This window comes from Accipiter gentilis, chromosome 9 (assembly GCF_929443795.1).
Source record: "Accipiter gentilis chromosome 9, bAccGen1.1, whole genome shotgun sequence".
Taxonomy (NCBI): domain Eukaryota; kingdom Metazoa; phylum Chordata; class Aves; order Accipitriformes; family Accipitridae; genus Astur; species Astur gentilis.
This window is the reverse complement of record NC_064888.1, coordinates 27081958-27098019: the sequence shown is the minus strand read 5'-3', so window position 1 is coordinate 27098019 and position 16062 is coordinate 27081958. Positions and strand designations below refer to the sequence as shown.

General features: G+C 51.3%; 2 protein-coding genes across 2 annotated transcripts; one reads left to right on the top strand and one right to left on the bottom strand.

Annotated features, from left to right (window-relative positions):
• The first annotated feature begins 9255 nt into the window (after positions 1-9255).
• LOC126042815 (homeobox protein vent1-like) lies at positions 9256-10834 on the top strand. Its single transcript, XM_049810501.1, has 3 exons — positions 9256-9535; positions 9705-9949; positions 10475-10834. The coding sequence occupies exons 1-3, from the start codon at positions 9295-9297 to the stop codon at positions 10832-10834; spliced, it is 846 nt and encodes a 281-aa protein (XP_049666458.1). The 5' UTR covers positions 9256-9294.
• A 2969-nt stretch (positions 10835-13803) lies between these two features.
• On the bottom strand, positions 13804-15818 carry LOC126042955 (homeobox protein vex1-like). Its single transcript, XM_049810728.1, has 3 exons — positions 15761-15818; positions 14937-15091; positions 13804-14172 (listed from the first exon to the last, which is right to left on the bottom strand). The coding sequence occupies exons 1-3, from the start codon at positions 15816-15818 to the stop codon at positions 13804-13806; spliced, it is 582 nt and encodes a 193-aa protein (XP_049666685.1).
• Between the last annotated feature and the right edge of the window lie 244 nt (positions 15819-16062).

Genomic DNA, 16062 nt, shown 5'->3' with positions numbered 1-16062 from the left:
CGTCCTCTAAAGCCGGTATCCAACCCCTTCAGCTACGTCCTAGGTGGCACTTTCTCTGATAGGACTGTGCTTTTAACCACATACGTGGATGCACCTGTTACTAACACTTAACACTGGGCTTGTTATTACAGTGGAACAGATGTTTTCTGTTGGAGCCCTTTAAATAACATATAGAATATGACTATAAGATGTAGAAAGTTACTTTCCAAACATATCATGCTCTCGTGTGCAGCCTCAGTAGTTCAGAAGGGCCTCTTGCCTAAACAGATCTTGGAAAGCACGTAGCCTTGAAATTTCTTATCAACAGAACAGTATATCTCGGCATCTCAACATGCACCTAATGGGGTGTGATGTGAGGGTGATGACCAAAGAAATGTAACATTCCAAAGCTGGTTTTCCCTAAGTGGCAGTAAAGTATGTTACCGTTGTGCTATGCACTTTTTTTCATTTGAATAATGCTCTAGAAAAGATCAAAATGTCCTGATCCCAGGCTAGGGAAAGGGGCTCCGAGAAATGATCCTTGACTGATGTAAGTTGCCATAAATCTTTCAAAGTCAATTGTCAACTAACATGAAAAGAGCAATAAAAATTTCCATCACTTTAGAGTTGATCTCGGGGGTTATTAGAAGATTTCCGGCGCATTGGTAATCTGGGCCCACATAATGAATAGTCTGAAGGTTCTCTGTCAGTCATCCTTGAATACACCTATTTTCTTTTGTATACAGGGGCCAATCTGCCACTTGAGTACACTTGCCTGGTAAAAAGCAACATTATGTGCCTCTGAAGGCTGTGTCCTTTGACTTTCTGAGTAGCTGTCGCATTTGGAAGTCTCCTTAATTATTTTGTAATCCGTGCTGTATTTTTCTAGCCTTTTGAGATATTTGCTTGCAATTGCACAATTAATGTGGCTCTAATGCAAGAGTTTCAGAAAACTAATGAGGGCTCAGGTGCTATCAATCTTGCTGAGATCTCTTCAAGAATATGATGCAGTTTGGGCTTAAGGAAATTTGTTGACACGAGATAAAAATTCCCACTGAATGGAGGCTTATTTCTCAAAGTCAGGTATACTAAATGGTTGTATTGATTCGAAGGAAAAAAATCTGCAATTCTCTCTGCATCTTTCAGATGTCATTAGGGAACGGGGACTTTTCCAGAAAGCTCTGCAATGGTGAATAGCTTCTCTGCTCTAAAGCGGCGACATTTTTAAAATAGCAAAACAAGTCAAGGCCAACAAATATAAAATTTACCTATAAAAAAAAAAAAAAAAAAAAAGGGTCTTAAGCGTGAGACTCGATTTGGCCCTCCCGTTTTCAAGGCAATAGTGGTTGAGGGGTAAGGTGATCCCCTTATAATCCTGTACGGCCAGAGGAGAGCCGCCCCACCTCTCCTCCAAATGCCTTGCTCACCCCGTACAAAAGGAATAGTGACAGCCCTTCGTGCTGTTAGAAGCCAGAGCCGGCGGTATGGGGGCTGGGGGGGGGGGGGGCAGCGCCCTCCGAGGGGACCGCAGGGCCCCGGGCTGCCCGCAGCGCTGCGGGAGCCACCCAGCCCCGGGCCAAACGGGGGGAGGGTGACAGGGAAGGGGGGACGGGCACCACCGCAGCTGGGCCCGGGTGAAGTGAGAGGGAGATGAAAAGGCTCGGGAGGAGAGAGCGAGAACAAAGCGCTCCCACCCGCGGAGGGGAGCCGCTTCCGTGGGGCAGGGTTTGTGCCGGGCCGGAGCCTTCCCCGGGGGATAATAAGGGAGAGGCAGAAGCGCACCTTATCGGGGTCTCCAGACGTCCCGAGTGAGCTGTGTCCCGGGGGCAGCTCTGGCTGAGCCCTGCCGGGGTGTCTGTGCCGTCCTCCCCGGCTCTACCCTCCCGGCCCCGGGGCTGGTAACACGGAGCCGGCCTGACGCTGCGTCTGCCCGCGCCCGAGCACGGCTCGACTGAGGTCCAGCCGTGCTCGGGGGGCGCAGCTGCCCCCTCCGTGCAAAGGTTTAGAGCAAGCCAGAGGCAACCGGGGCTGCCGGGACGACACGGAGCGCTGCAGTCTTTGCCACGATTTTAAACCCACGGGGGTTGCGGGGACCACGCTGGGGACAAGCAGGGCTGCGGGGCCGAGCGGCACCGGCCACGGGGCCATCTCGGAGGTGGAGGCTTGGCGTGCGGGGGTGCGGGTGGCTGTGGTCTTGCGGCGGCGGGGGGGGTCGTGCTGGGGGCGCGGGCAGGTCAGCGGCGCTGAGGGGGTGCCCTCTCTTCGGGCGGATGAGCTGCGGGACGGCTGGCGAGGGAGAAGCCGAGCTGTGTTTGAAAAGGTGCTAATGATCACTTAACATAATGACTCTTTGGCCACAGGTATGCTCAACAAGCACACGAAATGCCTTGCCGGTGTTGTGGCAGCGCTAGCTTGCAAAGATTGTCCCGTTCCCCGACGACAGCCCAGATAAACGCGAGAGGTGATGCTCGCTTGGCTGAGTCCCTAATGGTAACAGATTCCTCCGAATATCTACGTGATAATTCCTCTTCTACCTGCAAAAGTCGGCTTTCTCTAGAAGGTAGCTACTGCATCCCAGCGGTCTAGAAAACCGTATGCGAAACCGTTTCGTTGTTGCCAAAAGGGTCCAATCCTATTACTACAGCGCGGGTGCCAGTGTTCCCTTTGATCCGAGAGAAAGAAACTCGGACATCCCTTCCTATTGACCCCCGCAGGCCGGCAGTCCCCCGCCGGAGAGCAAAACCATCCTTCTCCGGCACCGCACTCGCGGCCCGCCCCGGGGCCGGCATCAGCCGCGGCTCTGATCAGCAGCCCCGCAGATGATGATAACCTCCCGGCCCAGCAGCCCCGCAGATGATGATAACCTCCCGGCCCAGCAGCCCCGCAGATGATGATAACCTCCCGGCCCAGCAGCCCCGCAGATGATGATAACCTCCCGGCTCAGCAGCCCCGCAGATAAGCTCCCGAGCTGCCCCCCCCCCGCCAGCGCGGCCGAGAGCCCCCTTCGTTTTCTAGCACTCCCCTTTGTGTCTTTAATCGCATGACAATAACCACCGGTACCGGAATGCTCTCCGGCAAGACAAAGCGGGGTGTCTGCAAGTCAGCTACAAATGGAAGAAAAAGCTGAGTCGATTAGCTGGGGAGGAGCAGCTTAATGCTCGTGCGGTGAAACCGCTGGAGCTCCCGGCCCGGCGGCTCTGGAGGAAGAGGCTGTATAACCTGGAAACTGGGCTCCCCGGGGAGGAAAAGGGGGTGGGAGGAGAAAAATTGCCAGAGCACTAACTTCAAAGCCTTTCTCCCCTGCGGTGCGTACGCGGAGGGGGAGAAACATGATTGAATTAGCGCCGCGGTAATGGCAGGGAGCCGTCTGCAGCCCGCGCTCGTTAACGCCCGTCCCAATTTGGCGAGAGCAGCCAAGAGGGGACCGGGAATAGGGCCGGGGTATCCTCCCCCCCCGCAGCTCCCAGACACGGTGGAGCCGCTCCAGGGGCCTCTTTACAAACCAGGTGAAGTTATTCGGCGTTGCGTGCTAATCGGGAGAGATCTCGCGCTGGCAGGCCATTACGTCTAATTGCTGCCCATTATCTCTTTCTTTGATACGCAATTAGATGACAATTAACTTGATAAATCCCGCTGAAGCGGGGGGAGGGGGGGGGGGGGGGGAAGAAAGAGGAGAGATCTCTTGGTCTCGACGTGTTCCTTGTGTAAATTTTGCTACTTTTCTTTTATAGTCGTCCCTTAAACTCCTAGGCTCCGACCTAGCGGTATCTTCTAACAGTATTTAGTCGGGAGCTAATCCCGGCATCTCTTTGGTATGCAGGTAGGTTAAGCGCTTTAATTCTTATTTTGGAGCTTAGCTATTCTGCCTGGGCAATTCTGAGCAACTGCGGAGGCGTCACAAGTCCTCGGGCAACGCGGCGATGGTGCGGATGGGAATTCAAATACTATTTTGTTTCCAGCTAACTTGTACTTAACTTATCTAGGCGCTTTGTCTATTAGTTGCGCAAAGAACTGAAGGAGATCTCCGGGCCCGATAAATTGTTTTTAATGCAAAGTGCGTGTTTGCTCCCACAACTGCCGAGCGGGAATACCGGGCCTTGCAGCGTGTGAGCCGGCAGGGAAGAGGGCTGAGGCTGCCGAGTGAGTCGGGAGCGTCCGTGACCGGCGCTGCGCCAGCCCGCGTCGCTCCCGTGGGCGAAGGAGCGGCTGGGGGACGGCGCTGTCAGCGTTCACGGGTACTTCAAACAGAAAAGCGTCTATTCCCGAACAATCGATCTCGTTGATGCCTAATTGACTACCTAATAGCACCTATCAGGACATCAAAGGAGGCTCTGAATAACCTAGTTAGCATTTCCAAAGGGGAGCGGCGGAGGGTACAAACAGTCCTCAATTGTCCCACCGGCCGGGGGCAGGGCGCCCAGCCCGGGCCCTGCGACCGGCCCCAGCCCTGGGTTTCCTGCGGCCTCGGCTGGAGCGGGGCAAATACCTTGTCTTGCCTGCGCCTCCAGCAATGTCAACCTGGTTCCCTGCTGTAAGGCAGCTTACTTGCCTCTGAAGGGCTGCCACGCTGCCCCAGACTCTCAGCTCCTGCCTATCTGTGCGGCTGAACGTGGGGAGTTGGCGTGGTTTTCCCCCGAGGGCTGGGGTAGCATTGCAGTTGTTCTTAATGCACCCTCTGTCCCTCCCACTTCTCCGGTCTTGTCAAGAAGACTTTGAAATATCTGGGCTTTTCAGAAAGATGAGATCTGCCTATGATGGAACCTGCAACTTTGTAGCCCAGCAGGTCCCAGGTCTGGTGACCTAGTGCATCAGCTCTTAATCCGTGATAAATGCTGTGATAGTTTGCTCAGTATACTGTTTTTTTCATGGACTACTTGCAAACATGGCTAGTAGAAGGAAAGTTTGGAACCTGAAGATTTGCCCAATCATGCTAGAAATTATTTTTCTTGAAAAAGTTCATTCTGTTTTCCAATTTGTGGCCACTTTCTCTTATGCTGTCACGCAAAAAGAGGTGTGGTGGTATGTTGAAGGACTTGGCGCACCAACAGCATCCTTGGGGAGTACAAGTCCTTCAGCTTCTAGTAAAGGGTGAGCTTCTAGTAACTGGTCCATGAAATGCTGCAGCCTAGATAATGGGCTGAACCTTCCCCCCAAGGATACCTTCCTGCGTGGAGAGCTGCTACAATCCTGCCTGTTCTCACGGGCTTATACTTTGTGTGTGTGCACAAAGCCCCAGAAGAAATCTTCCCATTGTGTCCCAGTGAGATCCACCATTTGTCCCTGGAAGTCTTGTAGAGTTCACATGAAAAGAGTGCTTTGTCATGGTGACCTTAGCTGTAATTCTCACATCCTGGTATTAATCACTGAACCTAAATTTCAGGGCATCATACTGAGTTACAAGTGCACAAAAGTTGTCAGTAAATTCCTTGAGGTGAGCATGTTTCTTATGGTTGTAAGGCTTACATGCAAATGCAGAACAATAAATATTTTGAAATATGATTTGGAGAAATGGGTCCACTATGTTCTTAACATAAATCATGTAAGAAAAATACATGTATTTTCCAAAATAATACAGTATCCCCAAGTTCTGGGTATACAGAATTCAACACAAAAAGACATTAATGCTCCTAAAAACTTAGATTTATTTTTGATTGAGGTTACATGTCAATTGAGTGATAGAAAATAATTGAATGGAAGTAAATTTGTGTCTCCTATAAGCATCACATTTCTGCAAGGTGAGGGGAGGACTTAACTGCAGTTATAGAGCCTCTATCCACCAGGGTCATCAAAGTTTTCAAGTTTCTCAAGCTGCCACCTCTTTCTGATGGGAGCTACAATAGCCACATAACACCTCACAGCCCTTCCCCATCTGTTCCAGGGTTTTGTGGCCCACAGATGGAGCTACATTCATTGGAGTGGGGCTGGGGGGGGAGGGGGGAATACCTAGGGTTGGGTATAAACATCTTATTCAATAAGCAATTCAGATTGGAATCTAAATTAAAAAAAAAAAAAAAAAAAAAAAAGAAAGAAAAAAAAAAAGGAAAAAAAGTCAGTTTTCATTGCCTTTCAGTAGACAGTAGGACAGGTCAGCTTCCCGGCACCTTCAGTAACAAAGGAGAGGGGAAATGGCAGCAGCTATTCAGGGCTACTCATAGTTTCCCTCTATCAGACACACCACGTATAAATGCAAATGCACACGCTGGTCTCTCTGGGCACAGCACTGAATGGTCATCTCGTGCCTGGTTTTATTCTGGCAGTAGGAATGAAGCATCCTTCCATAGATGGTAGTCCCTGGGTGTCCCTATGTGCCTGGGTGAGGGGACTGCAGGGCACAAAGTGATACTGAAAAGCCAAAGAAACTCTCTAAGATTCGTTTTGGAGTTTTGGAAAGCAGGCATTCTTTATTGCAGCGCTGGATGCACGGGGGATAGTTCCACCTAGTGTGCATACCACTGCTTTAGCACTAACAGGTTATATAGAATAACTAATTGCATATTAATCAGAGCAGTGTACATATACATAAAAATAACTGCAACTGATTATCTTCGTACTGCCTACATCCGATCATGCGCAATGAAGGATCCATTTGAGTCGAAGGGCTGCTTTTGCAACCACCGACCCATTTGAAGTTCTTGCTGGCTGTCCTTGAAGTCTTTATTCTTGTCCTTGTTCTTTGATCTTGAAGCTTAACGCAGCTTCAATCACATGTGATCAGTTTCAACATTGTTCTCATGTAGCGTACAGGAACATCTAGTCATAAGAGCAAAGAACTGCAAAACTTATGAGTAACTACCTCTACTAGTTAATTGCTTGGCTATACTTTTGTCTATTGTTTCAATCATACTGTTAGTATAAGATTTCTAATAATTATTTACCAAATCTCACTTCTACAGTCACCTAGCAGCAAACCAGTTTCCATCGCTGGTACAAAATATTAAAACCATCTAAATATTTAGACATACCATACAGAATGTATGGAAATATGCTATCAAAGTGATCCAGGGCTCCCGGGCTTGGCTTGGCATAGGTTTCATCTGCTGGAGAACCAGTGGGGACGCCACCCTGGGGAGAGCACGCTGCTCACTGGGCAGGTGTGTGCTCAGCTTAGGGGCTCCTGAATCCCAGTGGGTTTCAGGTACTACCTCCAAACTTGGTTTTGGCGAGGCAGTCAGGCTCTGCAGATAGTATGCAATGCATTACAAGAAACAACTTGTTGTGGATGAATTTATACATGGCGGAGCCTGAGTTTCTCTGCTTGGATTTGCCCACACATGGGGTTATTCAGAAATGGCTGCCCTGAAATAGGATGGAGAGAGTGAGTACAGTGGTGTGTTTTCTCCAGAAAAAGAAGGACCCCAGACAGGTGGAATAGTTCAGGAATAGTTATTGAATCCAGAAGACGTTAAAATTAATGTGCAGGCACTTAGCTCTTTCGGGGAGCAGTGAGCGACCTAACCCTGTTTGACTGAAATGTGTCTAGGGAATGCGATGGGGTTTAAACGTTCCCCTGATACAGTGGTTTTGGTTGGGTCAATGGCACCCACAGGTACGTGCCCTCCAGGGAGGGAGTCTGGTCTCCAGCTCAGTGTTCAGCTGCTTGGGCATTTGCACTGGCTTGTGTATATCAGTCAAAATGACAGTCTTGTGCCAGCAGTAAGTGAACCTCCGTTAGTGGCTGTGCCCAGCACCCCACAAGGAGCAGGCCCATCTCTCCATCAGGGCTGCGGGAGGCAAGTACAGTCTCTCCCAGCCCTGCCCTTAGGGGCTGGTGTTGCAAGCAAAGCTTGCAAGGAGGAATCCGGCTCCCGGGCTCTGTGGGCTTGGTAAGATGTTTGCATTGCTCTAGTACCTGGGCTTTATCGCTCCCCTGGGGCCAGAACTGGGATAAGCCTTTGTGGGCGTGGGAGGGGTCGTTAATGCTCTGTCCCTTCCCGTGGCCATGGAGTTATGGGAACATTTGAAACACTAAAAATGGGCAGCATGACTATGATTTTCTCCTCTGATCTTTCATAATAAATTGGGCAGTTTTGAGGGGAGTTGGTTTGGTTGGGGTGTTTGACTTATTTTTAATATTTTATTATATTTCTTTTTAGAGAAAGAAAACTCCCATCTACTCTTATGTGTGGGAACCTAGATTATTGCTATGTTCTTAGAAAGAAAGAAGCTCCTGGCCCATTAGACCCAGGTTTATGGTGCCCACTCCTTTCAGTTGTGCATCCCAGCAGGAACTCTGAGGACTTCAGTGGAAATTGAGGTCCTGTCAGTGCATTCACTCAGTTACAGGGATGGTGATTGTGTCCACTGCCCTTTAGGAAGCATTGAGGGTTAGAGCGTGTGTTATCCAAGTATCACTACTGCCAGGGGGGTCGTGGTCAGAGTGGTCTTTTTCATTGGGGTGGCCAAAGGGCAGGTGTAAGGTGGACACAAGAAGAGCCCGGAGATGGGCTGAGCTGCTGGGATGCCCCTTTCTGCAGCCGGCCTTTCCCCAACCAAGCTTTGCCGGGGGTGCGTGTATCCTCGGTGTTCTCCCTGCATTACAAGGGCATCGTCCTTCTCGGGATTCTGATGTGTGTGGATTGGTCTAGTTTGGAGTTGGTGAGGTGCGAGCTTCGCTGCTCACTTAGTGCTTTGATCGCTAAACCCTTCGGGACACCGGTTGCCCTTTCTGGCTAGACAGACGGCGCCAAGTTCAAGCTGAGCGGGCCCGCGGCCCTGCTGACCCCACCGCCCGGCTGTGGTCACCGGCGCTGAAGGCTCAGCCTCGGGGATAGGGACTTCTCGATAGCGGCCCCCCACGGCTTTTCCCAGGGAGGCCGATCTCCACAGCCCCCCGCGGTGAACGCCCGGCGGCGGGGCTGGCAGGCCTTGCCGGCGGTACATTTTCCCTCATTCTGGCCTCGCCCCGTGCCCCCGACGGTGCGGGCAGGGCCGGGCTGGGCAGGCCCGCGGCTGATTTTGGGTACCTGCGCAATGCGGGACGCCACAGCTGAGAAGGGAGCGGGTAAAACCGCGCTGTTCTCGGCACTGGCGGGATCTTTAAACGCCTGTTTGCCGGGCTGGGCCTGCCCGTGCCCTTCCCTCGAGGGGTGGGGGGATAGGTTTGCACTTCAAGGGGGTCTCCCTGGCCCCGCAGACACGCTGGAGCCAGCGGTTGTAGACATTTGCCAGACGTGTGAACTTTCCTCCACGCTGGCAGCTGTTATCTCTGCTCCATTCCCACTTTGATGTGGTTCACACTTGCAAACCCGCCCGGCCGGGACCAGGGGCCCATATAAGAGCGGGCCGAGCCCGGCGGTGCCCCAGCCCCTCTCCGCCATGAACCAGACCCAGCTCCCTTCGGCAGGGAGCAAGCCCCACGGGGTCAGGCCCCACATCTGCTGCGCGCCCCCTCCCCGCGCCCCCACGGCGCTCGGCAGTGCCCCCCTCCTGGTCAGAGCCGAGCCCCGACGGAGCGGGGCGCGGCCGAGCCAGCCCGCGGACGGTGAGCCCTGCGCGGCGGAGCCCGGCGGAGCCAGTTCCCCGGAGCCCACCGACCCGTACCCACCGTCGGAGCCAGGTGGGCGAGGAGGGGACGGGGAGGGAGAAGAGGGGAGCGGGCGGGACGCGTACGCGCGGGGCCTCGACTCCCGTCGGTGCAACGGCCCGGCGGGCCGAGAGGAGGCGGAGGCGCTCCCCCAGCCGGGCTGAAGAGGCCTCACCGCCGTCCCTTCCCTCCTCCTTCGCAGCCCCCGACGGCGGCTGGCTGAGCGCCGACGAGTCCTCGGGCTACGAGAGCGAGAGCGCGGGCGGGGAGCGCGTCCCGGCGGCGGCGGCGGCGGCGGGCGGGACCCGCGGGCGGCAGCGGCGGGCGCGGACCGCCTTCACCTCGGAGCAGGTCTGCCGGCTGGAGAAGACCTTCCAGCGCCAGAAGTACCTGGGGGCCTCGGAGCGGAGGAAGCTGGCGGCTGCCTTGCAGCTCTCGGAGATCCAGGTGGGTCCCGGAGGAAGCGGACCCTGCCCGCTCCCGTCGGGCGGGGGCAGCCGCGTCTCGCACCGGCCTTCGGCGCGCTGAACCGGGGTAGCCGTCTTCCGCTGGGTTTGGCAGGGACTAGGGGAAGGGTAGTGGGATCCCTCGGGAATTTTAACGAGTTAACACTGGGGGAACTTGTGGGCACTTTCTACCGGGGAGGTATCAAGCTTCCGTATTTCTTAATAAGGTAAACTGCCTGTCCTTGACGTACAGCGATCTGCGTAGGCCTTGCAAAGCTTATGTAGGGTCTTAAAGACTCAAAGGGATTAATCTAAAATCGCTGAACACGGACCCTCTTCCCCTCCACACCGCCCAGATCCTCTGCCCTCGGTTAACTGGGGCAAAAGCATCAGTCCCACTCTGTCAATTCAACTGGAGCAAAATGGCAAAAGCAGCCGAGATACAGTTGTTCGTAGTTTGCACGTTATTTTTAAGCAAAGTCCCTGATTTGTCTCCACCCCCCAACCCGTTCTTTTTGTTTCTTAGATCAAGACCTGGTTTCAGAACCGGAGAATGAAACTGAAGAGGCAGATACAGGACCACCAGCACAGCCTCGTGTCTCCTGCTCCGCTCTACAGCTATGCCCCGGGGACCCCACCGGCTCTGTTTCAGGATGGTCTCCACTACCCCTTTGCTCCACAGCACCAGAGACTCCTGCCTTTTACCCCAGTGCCAGCTGTGCAGTTCAGCTTCTCCTTTCCTAGACATGATGCATCGCAAAGTACCTACAGCTTTATGGCACATGAGCGGCCGTACTACCAGCAACACTTTCTTCCTCATCCTTCTTTCCATCCAGTTATCCAGAACGAAATGGACAAGCAATGCCACCCTGTATATGTATTATAGTGAAAACAAAAAGGGGCGGGCAACGGGGAAAAATGTTGTATGCTCTAATGTATTTTGTGCTCAGAATCTCGTCTGATTTGGAAGAGTATGTGTTTATTATTTTAAGTTAAATGCGAAACGGAGTAATTTTATATTTGTACTAATTGGTATTAAAATTTACTGGATGTGATGCCACTCAGTAATTTTTTGTTTGATAGGCTATTAATTTTTAAAATATTGGTAGTCTACTGTCTTCCTTCAAAAGATAGTAGACTGAATGGAAGCTGCTGAAAGGGAACTGGAGGGAGAAAAGCAGTAGCAGAAACTTGCATTTACCAGATTTCCCATGGTACAGGGCAAAGTTATTAAGTTTAGTCTGAAGCTGGCATGTTAAGAAACTGGTTTTCAGTGCACAACCCTAGTTTTCCATATATATATATATAAAAATAAAATCTGAACAAAGTTACGTGCCAACTCTATAAAAGTTGCACTTCTGCATTGTAAATGACCGTGGCCACCGGAATTCCGGTTTTGGGTAATGGGGAAGGATTTAGATGTTTTAATATGTCTTATCTGACTTTCCTACACTCATGCTGAGATATAGTCTGTCTGTTGTTGAGTGTGTTTGGGAGGCTGGACCTTAACAGTTGCATTGCACTGTGCTTTTGGCTAAGTGCGTTCTCTAGGAGGAAGGACAAATTGTTGGCGAGTTTCTCTTCTGAATATTAATCCATTTATTCCTTTGCATTTCCAGTCCCATCTTCCACATGAAAGCATCAGCTGTGTTAATCACAAATATTAAGTTGCTGTGTCTCTTTAAACAGGGATTAAACAGTTCAAGCCTTCAGTATGGAATTTTAAAGTTTTACAATTACCAGAACAAATACTTTGTAAAAAATTTAAGAGCACAATTGTGTTCAGTTCATAGCCATATTGTCTAAATGGGATTTTAATCTGCAAATCTGGCCTTTGATTCACCACTACATGCCCATGATAACTGCGTATTTTAAACCATTTTTTAGTAAATTGAACCCTTTACAAGAAACATTTAAAGGGAATAGCTCAAGTTTTTGCTTTAGCAGTCCTGAAATCTGTTGGGCTTTTTAGTTCTTCCTGGGATCAGTTTTCACTCCTCTCCTGAAAGAGTTTAGTTATCACTTCTTATTTATTGATCTTTTAGACTTTAAGGAAGTTTCTTTAATTCACCTGAAAGGCCTTCTAAATGCATTAGAAACTTAAGTTGATTGCTCCACTGTAGTCTAAATTTCCCCGCTGCTCTACCCTCCAATCCAGTGAGCCAGCAAGAGTTTCTGATTCAATAACCTAGGGGCTTCTTGCTTGTGAAAGGATGACTTGGAAGGGGTAAAGGGAATTTTCTCCAATTATGCTGTTCTAAACCAGATGCAGTCTTAACTCCAAGAGGATCCAGGTTGACATGTTGAAAGCAAACCTGCTGGTCATTGGGGGAAGTGAGGTGTGGAATTAGAGGCTGTTCACTAACGGTCATGCTGCATTTTCCCTGCATTGTATAGTCTGTGTTCAAAGTGACTGAGAAACGCACGTGTTGTCCCTTTGGCTGCCTAGCTGCATCTCAGAGCAGTGCTGCCCTGGTGTGGCACCGAGAAGGTGTGTGGTGGGAGAGGGGGAGATTCCTTCAAGTGTCTCCCACCCTCCCCCTGGGTAGGAAAGGTAGGGTGCCTGAGAGCAGATTCAGAGATTACCATGCTATGGCATGCTCAGGGATTTCGTTATCACCAGAGGTTATAATCAGACAGGAGATGAGACACAGGAGTCAGGAATTTGGATGGAAGCATGTCCCCTCCTGTAACTCGATATTCCTATGTCTACCAAAGACCGATTTCAATTTTGCTCTCCTTAGCCCCACAACACAACTGTTAATGGGAGGGGAGAGAGGGGAAGAAGGGAGGGCATGGCACAATGCAGCTGTAGGCCCTGTTTGGCAACTTTTTTGACAATTGCAAAGTAGCCTAACCATCACCAGGCAAGCAGGTTAGGATGACCAGGGGGAGGGAAGGAGATGTAACCACACCTGCTGTAGTTGCTTTATGCTGATGCAAGATCTTGTTTCTCATTATTCCCCAAAGGCTCCACTTTAACATTTTCCATAATGCTTTGCTTTGGTATTTTTAGGAACAGCCCTGAGTGTTTCTGATAGCAAGCCTAACAGAATGCTGCAGTTTAAAATTAGTGAGGCTGCCAAGTTACAGCTGAAACTTTAGAAGTAAAAACTGAAACATTTTCATTTTGAGCGTCCCAGGAGACCTGAACCTGTGAACAACTAATGTTTTCATCAGCAGATATAAATTATAAGCATGTTTGACACTGGCATCAAAATACATGCTTGCCAATTAATTCCTTAGCCTCAACTCTCTTTAAATGCATAAATGGAATATCTACATCAACAAACAGGGGGAGACCCCTTTAGAATGGTGCGGAATATACAGATAAAAGACAGTACTGGACAACTTGTTCAGTTTTGTTCATAGGGCTGCCACCTTTGGTACCATTCTCATGTCAATGCTTTTGCTGTAGTTTACAAATTTTTGCTTAAAAACCCACATTCAAGTAGAATGGCTAAAGTTTTTAACACTGTTGTCTATTACATGATATAATTACTACGTAAACCGAAGTGTAAACAGCACTCCACTTTTTCAGTGGAGATCCTCGCATGATTATAGGTTATTTTCTGAAAACAAACTTTTGGATAGGAAAATTAATGTATAAGTTTCAGTACACCATAGCGAAGACTGTAGGAATAAAGGGAAGTTTCAAGTCTTCCACTTCCACTCTCAGTATTACTTCTCTAGTATGCTCGAGGCAAACTCTCTTCTCCTTTAACATAAACCCCCAAATTTGATTAAAAAAAAAATTGAACCGTCAATCTATTTAATGTAACACAATAAGTTAAATAATTACTCTTGGAGATATTTGGCAGTTCTTATTTAGATTACAGGTAATCTTTGGCATTTTTAACAGGAAGGAAGATATGGCTGGAACCTCAGTCTTTTATGGTCATCAGTTAGAGTCATTGCTGGAATTACAGAAGAGTAACAAGATAATCCTGGGCTGGGAGGCAATAGTAAAGCCGGACTTGGCAAAACTGGCTGAAGGGACGGAGCTGGAACAGAAGGTAACAACAAGGCAGGGCTTGGCATAGCTGGGTGAAGGGAAACAGCAGAAGTAGAAGATACATTGACATCCATCCCCTGAGAATAGCTGGATGTGGCAATATCTGGGTAACGATAGGGCAAAAATAAGCCTGAAAAAAGAGCTTCCACCCTGGCATCTTGAGTCTGACGTTTAAACTTCATACGACGATTCTGAAACCAGGTTTTTATCTGAGGATAAGAAAACCAAAAAAGTCAAGAACGAACCCACTTGTCCCTTTTCCATATAGTAGTACATCCTGAAGTCAGACTGTCAGAGTAACAGAATATATTAAGTTATAAGACTTAGGGCTAATTAACATTGATCTATATTCACTGTAGAGCAATTGTCTTGGCAAGAGGAGGAATCAAGCTGTGACAACTCCATGAGGCATAGCAAGCCAATTTCTCAGAGATCAGGTTTAGACCAGGACTGTAACTCAAGACTGGTGCAGTGGGATTAAAAGGGCTGGGTAGGGCTAGCTCTCTTCAGAGAGAAATCCTGCAATACTACCAAGTACGCACATAATTTTAAGGAAGAATTAGCCTGAAAGTTGAAATGCTGGTGACTGCGCAAGTATTTTTACCTCCGACGAGGTTTCACCTTTTAAAGTTCGTATCGCCGTTTTCCATTTGCGTATTGTTTCTGGTTTAACAGGAAGCTGCGGCGGACAGCAGAGCTGTGCCAGCTGAGGCAGGCTTGCAAGCTTGCTTCAGCTTGTTCTCTGCCAGAGGGGTGAGGCAGGCAGCCGGCCTGACCCGCCGCACCTGCGGCAGCCGTCGCTGTCCCCGTCCCCCCGAGGGTCGTGAGGGGCCTACCAAGGCAGTCTCGGGCTGCGGACGCCCCTCGTCTCCCGCAGTTCTGAGGACGGTGCGGGGGCCGAGGCCGCGCGGGGCCCGTCTCTCCTCTCAGGCGGAGGGCAGAGACGGGCCCGGGGCGCCCCGGCCGCGCTCACCTGGCTCTGGGAGAGGTTCAGCGCGGCGGCCAGGCGCCGCTTCTCGCTGAGGCCGATGTAGCGCTGCTCGCGGAAGCTCCGCTCCAGCTCCTGCAGCTGCGCGGCCGAGAACTTGGTGCGGGGCCGACCGGGCACGGCCCCGCCGCCCGCCTCCGCTTCGTGCCCGGGGCTGCTGCTGCGGTCCGCGGCCTCCCGGTCCCGGAGCGCGGCTGCGGGGACAGGATGGGGACGTCGCGGTGAGGCGAGGTGGGGGGGGACGGGGACGGACACACGAGGGACGACGACACACACGAGACGGACATGACACACCCTTCCCTCAGCGGGCGCCGGGTCGCGCGGGCGGTGACGTAGGCAGCGGCCGCACGTGCGGCCGCTGTCCGCCGACGGCCTCGCGTGCGGCGACCGTTAAGCCTAACGGCCGCCACCAACGGCCCCGCCGCGCGACCCGCCCGCGAGGAGAGGCGGGACTCACCGAGGTCCGCCGTGCTCTCCTGGCTGCCGGCGCCTCCGGGCGGGGAGCGGGGCCGGCGGGCCGCGGGCCGGGCTGCGCCGCGGCTGCTCTGGGCCAGCCACTCCACCGAGAAGGGCCCCTTCTCCATCTCTGCCGTGGCTGCCGGCGGTCCCCGCTCACTGAAGCTGCCCTGGCTGCGGGGGCAAACATTTAAAGCGCCTTCCGCGACGTGGTTTGAAAAGGCCTCAAAGCATCAAATGAGGCCGAGAACAAAGGGCCCCATTGAGAGGCGCTTTAATCTCCCCTTTCAGGTGATTGTTACATCCGCCTAATCTCTGAGCGCGGCAGTTAGCAGAACTCAAGGCTACCTGACCTGGCGCCAAGTTCAGCTCCGAGTTGTCTCTTGACCACGTAGCCGCTGATAATCGCATCACGGCCTGGACTTTTTATGCGGCCCGAGCTGGCCTCGACTCTTGAGCCACGCCGCGATTTTCAGTCTTTATCTCCTGGTGTGAAGGACAAGGATTCAGAAGGGACTGGTAACAAAGGAGGACGTAGAGAGGCCTCTTCCGTGAGACTTAAGCTCAAATTTGGAGCCCCTCTTGGTTGCTTGATGCAAGGTTTGGAAGAATCCTTTTGCCTTTCTACCAGCAAAGGAGAGCGACTCGAGATAGG